Source organism: Arvicanthis niloticus, chromosome 1, assembly GCF_011762505.2.
Source record: "Arvicanthis niloticus isolate mArvNil1 chromosome 1, mArvNil1.pat.X, whole genome shotgun sequence".
Taxonomy (NCBI): domain Eukaryota; kingdom Metazoa; phylum Chordata; class Mammalia; order Rodentia; family Muridae; genus Arvicanthis; species Arvicanthis niloticus.
The window spans coordinates 55,171,666-55,187,788 of record NC_047658.1 but is presented as its reverse complement, the minus strand read 5'-3'; the positions used below and the strand labels follow the sequence as shown (position 1 = coordinate 55,187,788).

Sequence of the window (16,123 nt, the reverse complement as noted above, 5' to 3'; positions counted from 1 at the left end):
ATGCTTTAGCAGTGTCTGGTATATGCTTTAGCAGTGTCTGGTATATGCTTTAGCAGTGTCTGGTATATGCTTTAGCAGTGTCTGGTATATGCTTTAGCAGTGTCTGGTATATGCTTGATTCCATGTAGAGAACCTGAACCCTATTCTTATTACAGAGGTTGGCTACTCTCCTAACACTTGTGCTGCTGTTGCCCCACTATATCTTGCAGGTTTATTTCAGCTGTGGGTCACAGAGTTTGTAGACAGGCGATATCCATGAAGACTCTTCTCCGGTAGCATGCAAAGTACCTTCCAGGACCATCAGTGCTTGCAGTAGCAGTGGAGCTTCCAGTTGGGTATAAGTCTAATGTGTTAGTGTTCAAGGACATAAGTAAATGAGGTCTTCAGGAACAGGGCCCTACTATCAAGTTATAGAAGTAACCAATAACCTTGGCAATAGTCTGTAATGTTTGTGGGGATCAAAAAAAAAAAAAAAAAACCTCTATGACAAATGACTTAACATGATGTAATCCATTCCCCACACCCAAGGTGACAGACATCTTACTTGGTAACACAAGATTTCTTATTGCAGCATTGTCTCCTCCATTATATGGTGACTCCACTTGAACTCCTTTCATATATGTATAAAATGTAGGGTGGATCTGTCTTTTCAAATGGACTTTTGGTTTCTGGTTTTCGGGGTTTTTTTGTTTGTTTGCTTGTGTGGTTGGTTCTCTCTCTCTCTCTCTCTCTCTCTCTCTCTCTCTCTCTGTGTGTGTGTGTGTGTGTGTGTGTGTGTGTTTATGCTCATGCACCTTTAATTATTGCTTCTTGTCTTAACATTTTACTGCTGTGATCAGACACTATGACACAGGCAATTCTTATAAAAACAACATTTAATTGCATCTGGCTTACAGGTTCAGAGGTTCAGTCCACTGTCATCAATAATAATTTAGTTTGTCATTATTTTGTGATTTCTTAAAAATATATGTGTTGCTGATTTACAGTGTAATGAAAAACAAATAAAATAATCATTAGTTTACACAATTTTTGTAATTTTTATTGAAAAAAATTTACAATTACGTATTTGTACATCTGTCAAAGCAAATGTTAAATGCAAAAAGTTCTTGACACAAAAGATCCAGGAAATCTGGTATAGCATGAAATCAAAAACTCTAAGAACAATATGAATACAAGAGGAAGATTCCAAGCTCAAAGATCCAAAAATATTTTCAACAATATCATAGAAGAAAATCTCTCTAACTTACATAAAGAAATGCCTAGATATACAGGTCAGAACACGAAATAAACTCAACATTTCTCACCATATAATAATCAAAACGGTAAGTATAGAGAACAAAGGGAAAATAAAATTAAAAATATTAAAAGCTGCAAGAAGAAAAGGCCAACTAACATGTAAAGGCAGACCTATCAGAATTACACACAGTTTATCAACAGAGACTCTGAAAGCCAGAAGTATTTGGGCAGATATCTTGCAGTCTCTGTGACACTGTAGATGCCAGCACAGCTGCAAAGAACTTGATCCTAACACACTCCAGGGCAATTCAGGTTTCACTTCTGACTATAGTTAGCCAGTGATCAATGGGGCTTAGCTTTGTGTGGGTTAGGTGATCTCAAAGCATTGGCAGCAAGGGCAATATAAACTTAGGAGCTGGAACCTTCCAAATTCCAACTAACTTTGTATAATATTTGAATAAAAGGAAAAATATAAATAAAGAGGGTATAAGCTGGTGTATCCTGCTTAGAAGTTGGAGTGATCAGAACAAAGAAAGGGGAGGAGGGAAGGAGAGCTCTCTTGCTTTGACAATATTTTCCATTATCAGAGGGTACCTATGTTATCAAGGTTACATGATCAATAAAAGTAGAAAACTTAGCAGATTCTCAGAACAAGGCAATCAAGGATCTAGATAAGGAAATGAAGAAATTTTTAGAATCTAAATATCTCTAGTTACAGGAGTTCAGCCAACACAGAAGATCTTGGCAAATTAGTGTCTGTGCCTAATAATTAGGAATGGTAATATGAAATTTTTACAATGCAGATCCAGAGAGAAAAGGTGTGTGTAATACCTGGTATGCTTTAGAAAATATGCCTAATACCTGGTTAATTTTTTACTATAAAGCCTATTTCAACTTTTTAAAGTAATTTTTGAGATTATAATTAACTCATTTAAGCGTATACTTTCTCCCTATTGTTAAGTCTCAAACCCTGGCACAAATGCCTGAAGTCCCTACTTAACAAATCAAAGGTGGCCAGCCTGTCAGCCTCTCCTAGATTTCCTCAGTCCCTACCCATTATATATATTCTACGCTTGGCAAAATCACCCAGGAGCCCAGGTTATGTGAGCACTGCTCACAGCTGCCCTTCCTTTTGCAATCCATTCAAATTTACTACATGGTCTTTTTCATCTATTTTCATCTTTTTCATTTACCCATCTCTATGTTTAACTAAACACCCTGTCTTTTAACTAGAATTTTTTATTTTAGAACATCTAGTTTCTTTAGGGCTGTATGTATTTTTGTATATTACAAATTTATCAGATGTGGATGTTGTAAAAATACTTTTCTTACTCCTTTGGCTGCCTCTTTGTCCAATGGCCTGAACTTTTAACCTACAGAAACATTATTGTTTCATGAGATCCAATGTATGAATTGTTTATCTTAGTGCCTGCACTATTAGTGTTCTGTTCAGAAGGCAATCTCCTATGACAGTGAATTCAGGGACGTTTTCCCCTTACTCTTCTGTCAGGTTCACTGTGTCTGGTTTTATTTTAAGCCTTTAGTCCACTTGGATATGAGTTTTATGGAGGGTGAAGAGTATAGATATATTTGCATTCTTTTCTGTATAGTGCTACAGTTTAGAAGCACCACTTTGCTAAGCTAAGTGAGACCCTCCCTGGTGGGGACAGAGTGATGTGATTTATCACCCTGAGAAAGGGCACTGGTGTGAGCCTCCCGGAATGTTGATGGCAGCTCTAGCTATAAGTAAGGCTTGTTTGTTTAATAATGTTCACACATCCCCTGACCCACAGGCAGTAGAGGACTGTTTCCTTCAGAGCTAATCTTAAGCTAGGTGATAGGGACTGCCTTTGGACTCCTGGTTGAGGAACGCAAGGAGCCAGGGGATTTTCGCAGTTTACCTCTTGAGACATCTTCCCTGTCTTTAATTTTTGTAGCTGATTAATTAAGTCCTGATACTCTTTTTCTAACTCTATTTGTTGTTTAAGAATAGATATTTTTTCCTGTAACTCCCATCTGAGATCTATAACCACCATCTCCATTGTGGGAGCACTTGGAGGTGGAGGTGCATGTCCAATACCTAATAATAATTTCTTCTGTCTGCCTCACACCTTTTATATATCTCATTTCTAAGCCACGCCTCTAAGTCACACCCTTAAGTCATGCCCTTAGGTCTTATCTCTAAATCTGATCTCTAAGTCACGCCCTTAAGTCACACACCTTTAAGTCTCACACACCCAAGGGGAGATCCTGGGTATCTAAAACAAGATGTTATCAGAGTGTGCTCAGCTGTTACAGGCTGTTGTAATCAAGTCTCTTGTGAGGGTATATGGCTCAAGATGGCTGCAAGGATGATAGCCACCTTCTGTCGGCTCCCCACAAGTTAAAATGGTAATTTCATGGCAGGGTTCTATCCAACTTGCTTACCACGTGTGTTTAACAAAGGCAGACAGATCTCTGAAGTCAGAAGAATGCATGGATGTTTCAATATTTTAAAGCTCTATAGTTTTTGTTCAGCAATAATTTTGTGAGGGTCTATGGTAGAATCTCAGGACAATGTAGCACCTCGTTATCTTTTGTCCTGTCCTGCAGGGTCTGGGGAGATCACCTAAGAGAGAATGAGGGAGAAACAGGAAAATGCAAAGAACCACGGCTTGTCGATAGGCTGATCAAACCACTGATTTTTACTTTTCACACACGGGTTAAATACACAAAAATGCAGGATGTGGGGAAGGGGATGACACAGGAGTGTAGGTGTTCAGGGAGAGTACAGATATCTTCCAGAACAGAGTGTCAGCGGTGTGAAGGTTCAGGGGACAGTTCACTATGACTCTGCCTATGATTCACTTGTCCTTATCTAAGTTGGTACTATCCACCAAGGTCACCTATCTACAAGGTCTATAACTAAAGCCTGGCAACTATCCACCAAAGCTGCTTGTTTACAATAGCTTCTAGCCATCTGTTTTAGTGTTTTTCCAGAGACCTGAGACTTTGTGCTAGCAGGCTGACTTAGGCCTATGGCTGACTTTAGGCCTTCAGTGTATAAGCAAAGCTGCCCCTGACAGTCTCTAGCTCAGGTCTCAAGGCTCTGGTTCTGTTGGACCCAAAGATCAAAACTAGAGGGTGCGCTCCCCAAAAAGTACTCACGAACAGCAGATTCAATGCAACAACATAAAGTGTATTGCTGATAAGATGATAACCAGTATACTGGAGCTCCCCTACTCGAAGGTAAGAGGAACCCCAAGCTGAAGCTAAGAGCAGCTATATACTATTTTTACAGAGTTCACAAGGACAGTTAATTACTTCTTAAACAATAACCATAAAGGATTTCAAACAGCCATTCCCAGGACCGGTTTCTAGGTAACTCAAATTTGCACCTTATCTTTACAACAAAGAGGGTCAGCTTAAGTGGCTTCTGTTTACCCAGGTTTACTGTGTTAAGGGCTCATCTCCCTGATAAACTCTTATCTTGTGCTCTTCTTCCTGGAATGTTTGTTTGAGTCTTTGGAATGTGCTCCTCCCGGGATGTTCCTTGGGGGGGGGGCAGCTAATATTTGCATGTAAACAAAAACTCAAACTTAAGGATATTTTAATTTTAAATTCAAGCTGAGACCTGAAATTACATTCTTACATTTTATACTACTCTCTAAGCCAAATCAGAATACTGCCTTTGTCAGTAGTCATCTTTCACATTTGCTTACTGTTAGCCTTTGTTTACTAAAATGTCAGTTATCCAAGGTCACCTCCTTATCTGTCTTAATCACTGCTGAATTCCCCATGTCTAAAGAAGAACCTGACATATGCATACAACATTTGCTGCATTTATTAATATTTATGTAATTTCTATTGTTAATTACCTTTTAATTTAATGAATGTGTATCTAGGAATAAATGGTTGTGAGTAGTTCTAAATCCAGTTCTCAAAGTGCCTGTGTTTTTAGTAGAGATTCAGGCAAATCAATAAGTATTTCTCTGGTCCATGGTAACAGTCCATTATGCTAAGCATTTTTGTCAGTTCTAACTTGCTGCATAAAAAGATGGGAACTGTTTTCACAGGAATCTTCTACAACTTTCTCTAAAGAAAAGACTGGAAAACCAGAAGCACAAAGTAGCAACTTCCTGTTCCCTAAAGCCTGCCACCAAAGGACACGCAGCAACTCCACCAGTAAGTATCTTCCCAAAATATTTTCGGGAACAGGGTTGTGTTGGTTCCTTTCCTATTACTGAGAAAACACCATGACCAAGGCTACTTAAAGAAGGAGAGTTTTTATTGGTGGTTGTGATGGTGATGGTGGTTGGCTGATTGGTTGGTTGGCTTTTTTGGTTTATGGTTCCAGAAGGCTAGAATTGATAGTGGCTGGAAGAGACAGAAAACAGTCATGTTGGCAGCTGACATCTGAAAGCTGACATCTTGAGCCACAGGCAAAAAGCAGAGTGAGAACTAGAAATGGGAGACTTTAAACTTTCAAATCTGTCTCCAGTGTCAAACTTCCACCAACAAGACCACAACTCCTATTTCTCCCCAAACAGCACCATCAACTGAAGACCTACAGACCTACATGGGCCTGTGGGGGGCATTCTCATTCAAACTACCACAAGAGCTTAACTTCTCCTGAATATCAGGACTAGAAGGGCTGTCAGTGCTGTGGGGGAGATTAAGAGGCTGGCTCTTCCCTGGTTTTTCAAGGATAAACCAAGATGGGAGCCGTTTGTCTCTCCAAGAACATTCTTAATGAGTGTGCTTCCCAGTCAGCTAGAGAGGTTAACATCGGCCTTCCATCTCTCTGTGACCAGTTCTTCCGGGTGACAAGCTGAGAAAGAAAGAAAGAAACAAGCAGGGTGGCACTCTAGCTGCTGGTTGAGCAAGCTTCTCTCTCTCTCTCTCTCTCTCTCTCTCTCTCTCTCTCTCTCTCTCTCTCTCCAACCTTTGTTGCCTTATCTGTGATATGATGAGGCCTGAGGCTGGAAGACCTCAGGACTCTTAATTACTGTAAATAGAATAAGAATGGAGAAATTAAGAGCACAGTGAATCACACTAGCCATGCTAATATTAAGCTCTGCTAACATTTTCAGTTAATTCCATGCTCTTCCCACTTGACTTCAGAAAACTTAAATGCACAAGTCACTGGAAATTCCACTCTAAACATTATTTTTTTTTTAGTGGAAGCACACAATTTCATTATATGAACATTACAATCTAGTAAACCAACTCTCTCTAAATATTTGCATTATATATTATATTAAGATTATATAGTATAGATATTATATAGTCTCTTACTAGCATAATCCATATTGCTTATTTTGTGCATGACATTTCATTTGCACCCATGTTGGTTCTAAAGGGTAACCCTGTTAGCTTCCATATCTGCAAATGGGAAGTATTTGAAAAAAATTACACTTGTATAGAAAATGGGAAGATTCTTTCTCTTCTCATTGTCTTCTAAACAATCCAGCATAAGAATTACATGTCTGTGCATCTATTATGTGATGATAATGCAGTAAGTATATATAAAACATGGAAACGTACCACTTATTCTGGTGTCTGCAGGAGTTCCTTGAATCAATTATTCTCTGTGAATACTTAGTGACAACTACACAGGTTAAAAGCCGAGTGTGGGGGTTTACAGCTAGAGTCCCATCAAGTGGGGTGTAGAGGTAGGATGATCAGGAATGTGTGGTCAGGCTGGGGTACATCAGATCGGGTCTCAAAAGGAAATCAAATCAAAACAAACCCAAAACAAACCAAACAAACAACTAACAAAACCAAAACAAAAAAACACAAAACACTAAAGCAAAACAAAAGAGAGCATGTTCCAGGAGGAGCGTGCTTGGGTTGAGATCTAGCTTCTTTGGAAGCGATTATCTGTGTGACTTTAGGGAAGTTTCTTGATTCTCTGAGCCTCATTATTTTATGTCACTATGAGCCATCCTTAAATGAATTAGGACCCATTTAGAGGCTTGTGTAACTTGGTTTCTTGTTAATGTAATTGCCTAGGAGTTGACTTTTGGTTTAAACAGTAGGTTGTTACAGCTTAAGAACTTTGACCACACTTTAGCCTGACACTCCTTCAGCCACAAACAAGATCACCTACTTCTTCACATTGAGTTATTGATATTATTTTTATTTTTTTAATATTTGTTGCATAGCCTTCTTTCTCTTTTCTGTTTCTGCTTCTCTGCTTTGCTTTGCATCTGGGACCAGTTACACACTTTGTCGGGGCTCTGTCTAAAATGAAACAATGAGACCTTGTTCAAAATTATTAAGAATTTCAAAGTGGCAACAGTCCAGCATTAAACCAAGCTGGGAGTCTTCTGACCACAGCCCCTGGTGACTGCATAGGCCACATGTTCACAGTCTCAGCCATGCTGGTGTCCTGGGAGCTGATCTCTCAGACAGTGCCACCCACCTCCCACTGAGTTCAGTTACTGAGAGCCTCAGTGAGCGACTGGCTTAGGATAGACCCTTGTGGGTACTGCTTTCCTGGTACCCTGACTGTCCATCAACCAACTGGCCTGTCTTCCCTGGATGTGGCTCAGTTGGTCCAACTGACACAATTTCCTCCCTGTGCCCTTCAGGCCTCGGCGGGTAATGGCCTCCAGGACCCCAGCACTCTGGCAGTTCGTGTTAAGTGTGCCTTTGGTTTCTTATGCAAGCTATAACTTGCATACTGGCTTATAAAACAGCTGGAAAACAGACCTCTCTAGGCAAATGGAAAGATTTCTTCATTTATTTAGTACATGTTTTAGTGACTCTTGCTAGTTTTCTATTGGGGTTATCATTGTTTATTAATTTACCAAACTTGGTTAAATTAATACTGAACATTGATTTCTTAAACAAGCTTTAGAGAGTCAACTGTGTCCTGCTCTGGCCTCTGTTTATACAGGCCTGAATCCATGGAAGGGGCAGAGTACCCAAAAGCACAGCAGCTGCCTGGGTTAGGAAGGGCAGATCCCAGCTCAGAATGGCGTCAGCAGCTTGCCCGTGGCTCTGTCATCAATCTGCTGTCTCTCATTTCAAATTCATTTGCTTCACTTATTTCTCTTCCTCGCCTTCATTCAGTGTAGTTTGTGGCTATGAGAAAGCCCAGGACCCAGAGGTCTCGACTACATTCTAGACTTATTTATTACAATGAAGCAACTGAGTCTTCGTCTGCTCATTAATAAGTAAGAAGTAGACCAGGGCTCCCAAGGCTCCCAAAAGCTTCTGGTAATTGGCTGCATGCCAGGAGAGTTACTCAGGCCTCATCAATGGGCCAGGATGCATGTGGGATCTACACTCCTATTAAACACTTGCATAAATGAGGTGCGGGTACAGATTCAGACTAGATGACCTCTGTCTAAAGGCTCTGCATCCTGTCTTCTCCATGCTTCTCTCTACTGGCCCATCTGGGAACAATTGGTCCCTACAAGTTACAAAGGATCAGTGTTTCCGAAAAGACTTCTGGAAGCAACCATCTTGGAAGGGAGAAGTTTTTCTAGCTACGTTCAGAGCACTGAAGAACCAAATCTCCCTCTTTCCATGGCGCCTCTACCTCTGTTCTCAATCTTCTTTAGGCATCTCATGTCCTCAGAAACCCTCATTCTGACCCTACCTGGTTAGTCACTTTCTTTCTTTAGTTTATAAACAAGTCTTTCCTAGTTCCCACCCTTCCAGGAAGGAATTCTCAAACCTTGGTGCATATGAAATTTCCTGTGAGCCACCACTCATTCTGTCCTTGGTATGGAGGGTTGGGGTCTCCACAACTGAAGGATGCTGGGAAAATATTGTCCCTCCCTGGGCCTCTGGAAGCCCACTGGCAAGGCACTGGCCCCACATGACTCCTGAACACATGGCAGCTCACCGTGGAGAACACAGAAATTTTAGAGGACATGTCTAGATGAAGACTTAGTACAAGAGAAAAATAGTACATGAACATCTCATAACGCTTTTATATATTGCTTGTATGTTGATGGCACACAGCTTAGATATAGTGAACAGAATAAAATATATTAATACAAATAAACCAATGGCCTCCATTTCATTTTAGTTATTTTTATTTAAAAAAAATTTTAAACCTATTTTGTTTGTTTTGGCTCTTTGAAACAGGATCATACTGTGTAGGCCAGACTGGCCTGAACTCTCTCTTTTTCTTTTGTTTTTATCTAGATTTTTATTTTCTTTGAGACAAGATCTCAGATAACCTAGGCTCTTTTAAAACCTATTATGTGGTGGAGGATGATCTTGAACTCCCCATTCTGTGTGAGTGCTGGGATTACAGGTGTGCACTACTCGGCCTGGTCTTCCTCTTATTTTTTCAGCGTGGCTACTAGATAAATTTAAATGGCATGTGGCAGCACACTTTGTCTCCACATCGGGCAGCTCTAGATGTCGGCAGATTAAGTCTGTCAACTATAAAGGTTTTCAAAGTGACTGTGATGGTTGAGAGGTGGGTACTGACTGGTGGTGGGACACAGGTGAATAACAGGAAGCCCCATATCCCACATGGAGCAGCATTTCCATAGACCCCCCAAAGACTCAGTTGTCTGCCTGTGTGAGATGTGTGTACATACCACAGTGTGGAAGAGATAGTGGTGGGTCTGTAAAAAAGATTGGAGGACTCCCTGGGTCCAGCCTCTCCTTGCCTGGTCTCGCCTAGGTGGTCACTTGTTCTCTCCCTGCTTGGATTCCCGCTCAGTTCTTATCCCAGAAACCTCTGTGCTGTCTCCTCTCCCTTTGGTTGGGATTAGAAACTCTTCAGCAGCCTGGCCTAGAGCTGTGATGTGGCATACCACATGACATGCAGGAGACCATGTCACCTCTTGCTGAGTTGGACATGGGTGAAGAGGGAGCCCACTCTGGTGAGGAATCCTGTTGCTCCCCTCAGCACCAAATTTGTGGATGAAGGGAGTTAAAATGATGCTGTATCTTCTGCAGCCTCATGACTACACCAACTATCCTGGAAGCTGAACGGTTTCTGCCCACACAGAACCTGAGGGATGGCTGGTGATTGGCAAGGCTGATTTTGTTCTTTGTCAGGCTTGGTGTTTGAGTGCACACAAATGGTTTCTTCCTGTTTGTTTTCCCACTTTCATCTCTGTTTAGGTGTTAATCCCTACAGTGCAGGAGAAATTGATTTTCCAATGACGAAGAAATCTTCAGCTCCCACCGACAGGCAGCCCTACTCTCTCTGTAGCAACAGGAAGTCCCTCTCTCAACAGCTGGACTACCCAGTTTTGGTAAGATGGAGGGGAGGGGCCTGGAGATGTGGGAGGACAGATGTCTGTGTTATTTCCACAGCGGCTGGGGGAGTCTTCTTAGTAGTTTTCTGCCTACAGACTGCAGAGAGCTTGCTTAGTCAGTTCAAGCATCTTACTAGGCAAAAATCATTTAGCAAGGCCCACCTGTCAAGAGCCTTTTGAGCCAGGTACATGTAACTACTGTCACTTGTATGCTGTTAGGAGCCAATACACAGAGAAGCTCCCCATTCTCAAGCTCTCAACTAAAGCGTTCCTTTATTTCCTCTGCATAATAACTGACCTGGATTAGGGAACTATGACTTTGATAAGCTAAGGAATTTATTACTAAAATTCTAGTATGTAACAGAATTGGGACTTGAAGTTACATCACTTTTTAAAAATATTTGCTTATTTAGCATGTGTGAATGTCTGTGTATTTGTGTGTGCGGGTGGGGGGAGTGAATAGCACACATGTGAAGGTCAGAGGACAAATTACAAGACCTGGCTTTATTTTCTTCCACAGTCTCTCTCTCTCTCTCTCTCTCTCTCTCTCTCTCTCTCTCTCTCTCTCACACACACACACACACACACACACACAGAGAGAGAGAGAGAGAGAGAGAGAGAGAGAGAGAGAGAGAGAGAGAGGCGCAGAGGCAGAGGCAGAGGCAGAAGCAGAGGCAGAGGCAGAGGCAGACAGAAACAGAGACAGAGTTTGACTAACTGTCTGGACATCTCCTGACCTGTGACGTTGGTTTGTTAACCATCACTGATGCTCACTCATGATATCACTCTGACTGCATAGGGGCTTCCAATGGAGGCAGCAAGACAGGATTCCAGAAGGGTTGTTTCTGGGGTTGAGGGAGGGGCAGCCTTTTGTGTGTCTTAGGGCTACAAAGCCTAGGGTATCCTAGTAACTTTGGGCAGATCACCTAGACAAGTAAGAGCATCTTCAAGCCAGCAATAGGAAAAAAAAAAGAACAGCAGGGGAGAGGGAGGGAAGGAAAGGGGAGAGGAGGGAAAGAGAGAAGGGCAAGAGAGGAGAGAAGAGGAAGGGAGAGGAGAAAAGGGGAGGGGAGTGAAAAAGAGAGGAGAGGAAAGGGAGGATGAGCTTGTTTTTTTTGGGGGGGGGAGGTATGATCTTGAAGCCCAAATATATTCCATGCTCCCTACAGGCAGTTACATGTGTGTTTTACCTTGCAACGTCAGATATTAGTGAGCAGGGATCCTGCAGCCCCCTTACACACTCAAGGCTGACATATTGGTTTAGCTGCCAGATAGGATGCAGCAGGTAGAAAATGAAGGATGTATAGTCACCTCCTGGGGACTAAGCCCTGGCCTAAGCACCTGAATGGTTCATTATTCCTGGAAGCTACACACAGGTAAGTCTTTTTGAAAAATGATCTACAGTAGGAACCCGAGGCTCAGAGGGACAAAGTCACTTCTCCAAGATAATCTGCTGATAATTGGCAGAGCCAGGAGAGTCATCTGGAAAATGGATGTGGCTTCCCAAGTTTCAGCATACCACCAAGCCATGCTGCTCCTCACTGAGGGTCTGGGACATAAACCTGCTCTCTGCTGACATTCTCTGCTTCTTTTCCACAGTTGGTTAACTTCCATCTGTGGAATTCATGTTCCCTTTTTGAGTCTTTTGAGTTCTAGACTTCTTGCCTACTGCACCTTCATGCCTAGCACAAGCAGGGCTTTTGGGAAAAAAATGTGCTTGGAGCTGAACTCAGTTTTATAGTGATATCTTAAACTCAGCTCAAGGTCTTGCTTGGCTTTCACAGCTTATTCTGGGGACAGAGTGGTGTGTGACATTATTACCCTTGGCTTACTGCCTTCACAAGCCTTTGTGAGCCTTTGCTGCTGGTCTGCAGCCAGGTCACTTGGAGCAGAGCTTCCTGCATAAGCCACCACATCTGAATCACCTTCTAGCCCTTATACTGATGCCCCTTGGAAGACAGAGGGTGGGGCTCTTCTCCTTGGCTGATGTCGCAGGTGGCTCATCTCTGTCCTCTTGGATTCTTCATTACAGGGCACTGTAAGACCAACTCGGTCATTGAGCACAGCTCAGCTTGGGCAGCTGTCTGGGGGTCTGCAGGCATCAGTCATCTCCAACATAGTGCTGATGAAGGGCCAAGCAAAGGTGAGCAAAGATCATCACCAACAGGAAGCCCCAGAGCAATGCTCACTCTCTTCTGGGAGCAGTTGCTCCAAAGAAGAGTGGGAGCAGGGTTATCATATGCAGAAGAGGGGGCAAAGAAGCTCACACATACTTGCTGAAGTCAAAGCAATACTGATTCTTCCAGTTCCACGAAGTGTTTATTTTCTCTCTGAGGACGCCACAGTGTTCCCCAACTACTTCAGCACTCTCCAAGCTTGTTCCCTGTTCCTCTTGACATGATATTCCCATAACTTAGTCTTGCCTAATACATAAGTTAAAATCCCTTACATCGATTTAAGGGGCTGGATTTCACATGTACATTCAGATGTTGGTAGAAGAAAGTTGGACTCAAACACGAATTTTATAAAGTCTGTGTTTCAATATGGGTCCTTCAATGGCCACAGATGGTCTGGCTCTGTTGGAACATCCTGAAGAGTCAGAAAGGACTCTGATATGTCTAGGTGATAGCAGATCACCCTAATATCTGTCCCATGCCTGAGAAGCATCAACAGAGGAACCCAAGGTATGAATAGTGAGAGAATACCCCAATGTCTCTTATGCTCACTCTAAAGCATGCTACCTCATGCCTGAGGCTTTGTATTGGGTACCTTTGGCCACTTATCAGCTTAGGGGAGGAAGGGTTTATTTAGGCTCATGGTTTGAGTGCACAGTCCACCATGGTAGGGAAAGCACTGCTGCAGAAGCTGCCTTCACCTGCAGTGTCAGGAGCATGAGGCTCCTTGCTCATATCTCAGTGGCTCCAGAAATGGAGGCTGAGTAGGAAGTGAGGTCAGGCTATAAACCCTATTACCCACCTTCCAGTGACCTGCTTCCTCCAAGTAGGCCTTGCTTCCTAAATGTGACACAATCTCCCAAAACATCACAAAGCGTTCAGACATTTCTCATCCAAACTGTACCAGACTTGTGTTTGCTTAAAATAACTAGGGCAGGCACGGGCAGTTGCTGCTACATTTAAAGCTCGTTTAAGTAAGTTAGCTGCTCAGAGGAATAGTAGGCTTATTAAACCTACATAACAACACTTCAGCTGATACAGGGCAAAGGCTTAATGGCCACTAGGGAGGGACCCCACCACATACCTGGAGTCATCTTTCTCCTTCACCTGTTCCTTCCCAGTATTTGGGAGCTCAGCAGGTAGTATAAGGAAAGACCCCTCAAGTGACAAGGGAGAAGCATATGCAGTGTGGTTCTCTCTGAACAGTTTCACTTTCTGATTAATTGTCCTGGCCAGCAGGGCATTAAACAGGGGTCCGGGGAGGTCACCTGAAAGAGAAGATGGGGGACAGGCGAATGCAAAAAATGGCTATCTGTCTATAGGCTGATCAAATTGCAATTTTTACTTTTTCACACAGGGGTTATATACACAAAAAGGCAAGATATGGGGGAAGGGGATGACACAGGAGCATAATTGTTTAGGGGGAGTACAGATATCTTCCAGAACAGAGAGTATCAGCTGGGTGAAGCTTCAGGGGACAGGTCACTCTGACTCCACCTATGATTCACTTGTCCCTATCTAAGTTGGTATTATCCATCAAGGTTACTTATCTACAAGGTTTATGACTGAGACCTGGCAGCTTTCCACTAAAGCTGCTTGTTTACAATAGCTTCTAGCCATCTGTTTCAAGGTTTTTACACAGAGACCCAAGACTTTGTGATAGCAGGCTGACTTTAAGCCTATGGCTGATTCCAGGCCTTCAGTGTACAAGCAGAGATACCCCTGACAATTAATAAGCCAGTCATTTAGTCATAGTAACCAAAAAAGGTACACAATGCGAAGTGTCAGGTATAAGATAGTGAGTGTGCTTTGGGATGAGCACAAGAGATATCTGGCTGTGATATCTCACCACTGATATTTTTGTTTCCATGTGGGCTCTGAGAACTGTGGACCAGAGATGAACAATCTATGAAGAGTGGTGCCAATACCAGTGGCAGCCATTGCTTCAAGAGTTTGTCTAGGAACCAAGCACCCAACCCCACCTAGATGTTTCTGAGGTGTACCAAAAGACCCTCATTTATTCTGCCCCATGTGTGCTTCAAGCACTTGTCTGAGGCCAGTCATGAAAACAATGAAATCAGCTGACTTCTGGTAGCTCACAGTTTAGAAGGGAGTTCTCTGAGGCTGAACTCAGCTTATTGGGGAATTGCAAAGGTCCTTTATCTTCAACATAATGAATAGAGCTGTAGCTGTTTCCTTTGCCACTACCCAAACCAATCCAAATTGTCCCTTTAATCCACTGGACAGTCTGCAGGGGAAGCCAGACCCTCTATCTCCTCATTCTTACCTTCCACGGGGCAGCTGTGCACCAGACTGCCTTGGCTGCCTTGTAGCTGTTCCCACAGCTGAGACTGTCTACCGAACCCCAGCTGCTCCCAGTGCCATCATCACAATCCTAGGATGTGTTTGTCAGTCCTGAGAATGACCTAGAAATAAAGACAGTAAGGACAACACCAGTAGTATGAGCAGGTGATTGGTGTCCTTAGCGGGGGGGGGGGGGGGGGGGGGGGGCGGGGAAGGTTGGGCACAGAATGGAGGGTAGCAAGGGGCCTTTGTTAACAGAAAGGATGTTTTCCATGGCACAGGCTGTGTTACTATCGATGTTGTCGGGGTCTCTGTGATTCTCCTGGATATTGAGGTTTATTTTCAAATACAGCCTGTGAATTAGGTACCATTATTTTACAACCTGAAACTGAGGTTCAGAGGGAGGAAGTGACTGGATGAAAATAGTCAAGTGGAGAGAATGGGGTGCTAGTTCCTATCCAGCTTCATCTGTGTGGAAAATGCCAGCTTCGTAGGCGAGCCTCTGGCAAAGCTGCTGACACTCCACAGCCCAAGCTGCCCATGAACTACTCTCCCTACCTTGCCTGATTAAGCTCTAAAAGCCCTGGGACTAAAGGGACTCTGTCTCCTCCGAGATTCCTTTCTGCAAGGATATGGGGCAGGTCAGTAGGAAATATCAGCTCAAGAAACAGCTGGAATATTCCTACATCTATCCCTCTCTTCTTTCCCCAGGGCCTGGGCTTCAGCATTGTTGGGGGAAAGGACAGCATTTATGGCCCTATTGGGATTTATGTGAAGAGCATCTTTGCAGGGGGAGCAGCTGCAGCTGATGGGCGGCTTCAGGAAGGTAGGTTTCCATTCCCCCAGTGTGATTGAGCGATCACAAGCACCATTCAGAGCTGCCAGGGCATCAAAGAGACTAAGAGATTAAAATGGGTCTTAGGCTTTCAGAGTACACTTCCGGGGTTGTGAGGTGGGGCTCCAGGCAGTGGGTGATGTCTCCCCTTAAGGGCTCCATCTCAGTGATATCGAACTATCATTTTCTGACAATACCTCCCCTCCCAGATGCTGTTGTCAGTCTGGGGAGGAAGCATTTGTTCTTTACTGATTCTATTCCTTCCTTCCCAATGCCCCTGTTCAGTTTCTGGGACTCACTGATACCCCATTCCCTTCCTCTCCACCACCTCCACCTAAGACCATGGGACACCAGGT

General features: G+C 43.2%; 1 protein-coding gene across 6 annotated transcripts in view; it reads left to right on the top strand.

Moving 5' to 3' along the window:
- The window catches only part of Il16 (interleukin 16), a 139,928-nt gene that overhangs the window by 89,874 nt on the left and 33,931 nt on the right, over window positions 1-16,123 (top strand). For all 6 annotated transcript variants that reach the window (XM_076937108.1, XM_076937096.1, XM_076937099.1 and 3 more), the window contains 4 exons: window positions 5,292-5,400; window positions 10,318-10,451; window positions 12,487-12,597; window positions 15,644-15,758. In XM_076937108.1, coding sequence (XP_076793223.1) covers window positions 5,292-5,400; window positions 10,318-10,451; window positions 12,487-12,597; window positions 15,644-15,758 — 469 coding nt within the window. The remainder of the gene's footprint in view (window positions 1-5,291; window positions 5,401-10,317; window positions 10,452-12,486; window positions 12,598-15,643; window positions 15,759-16,123) is intronic.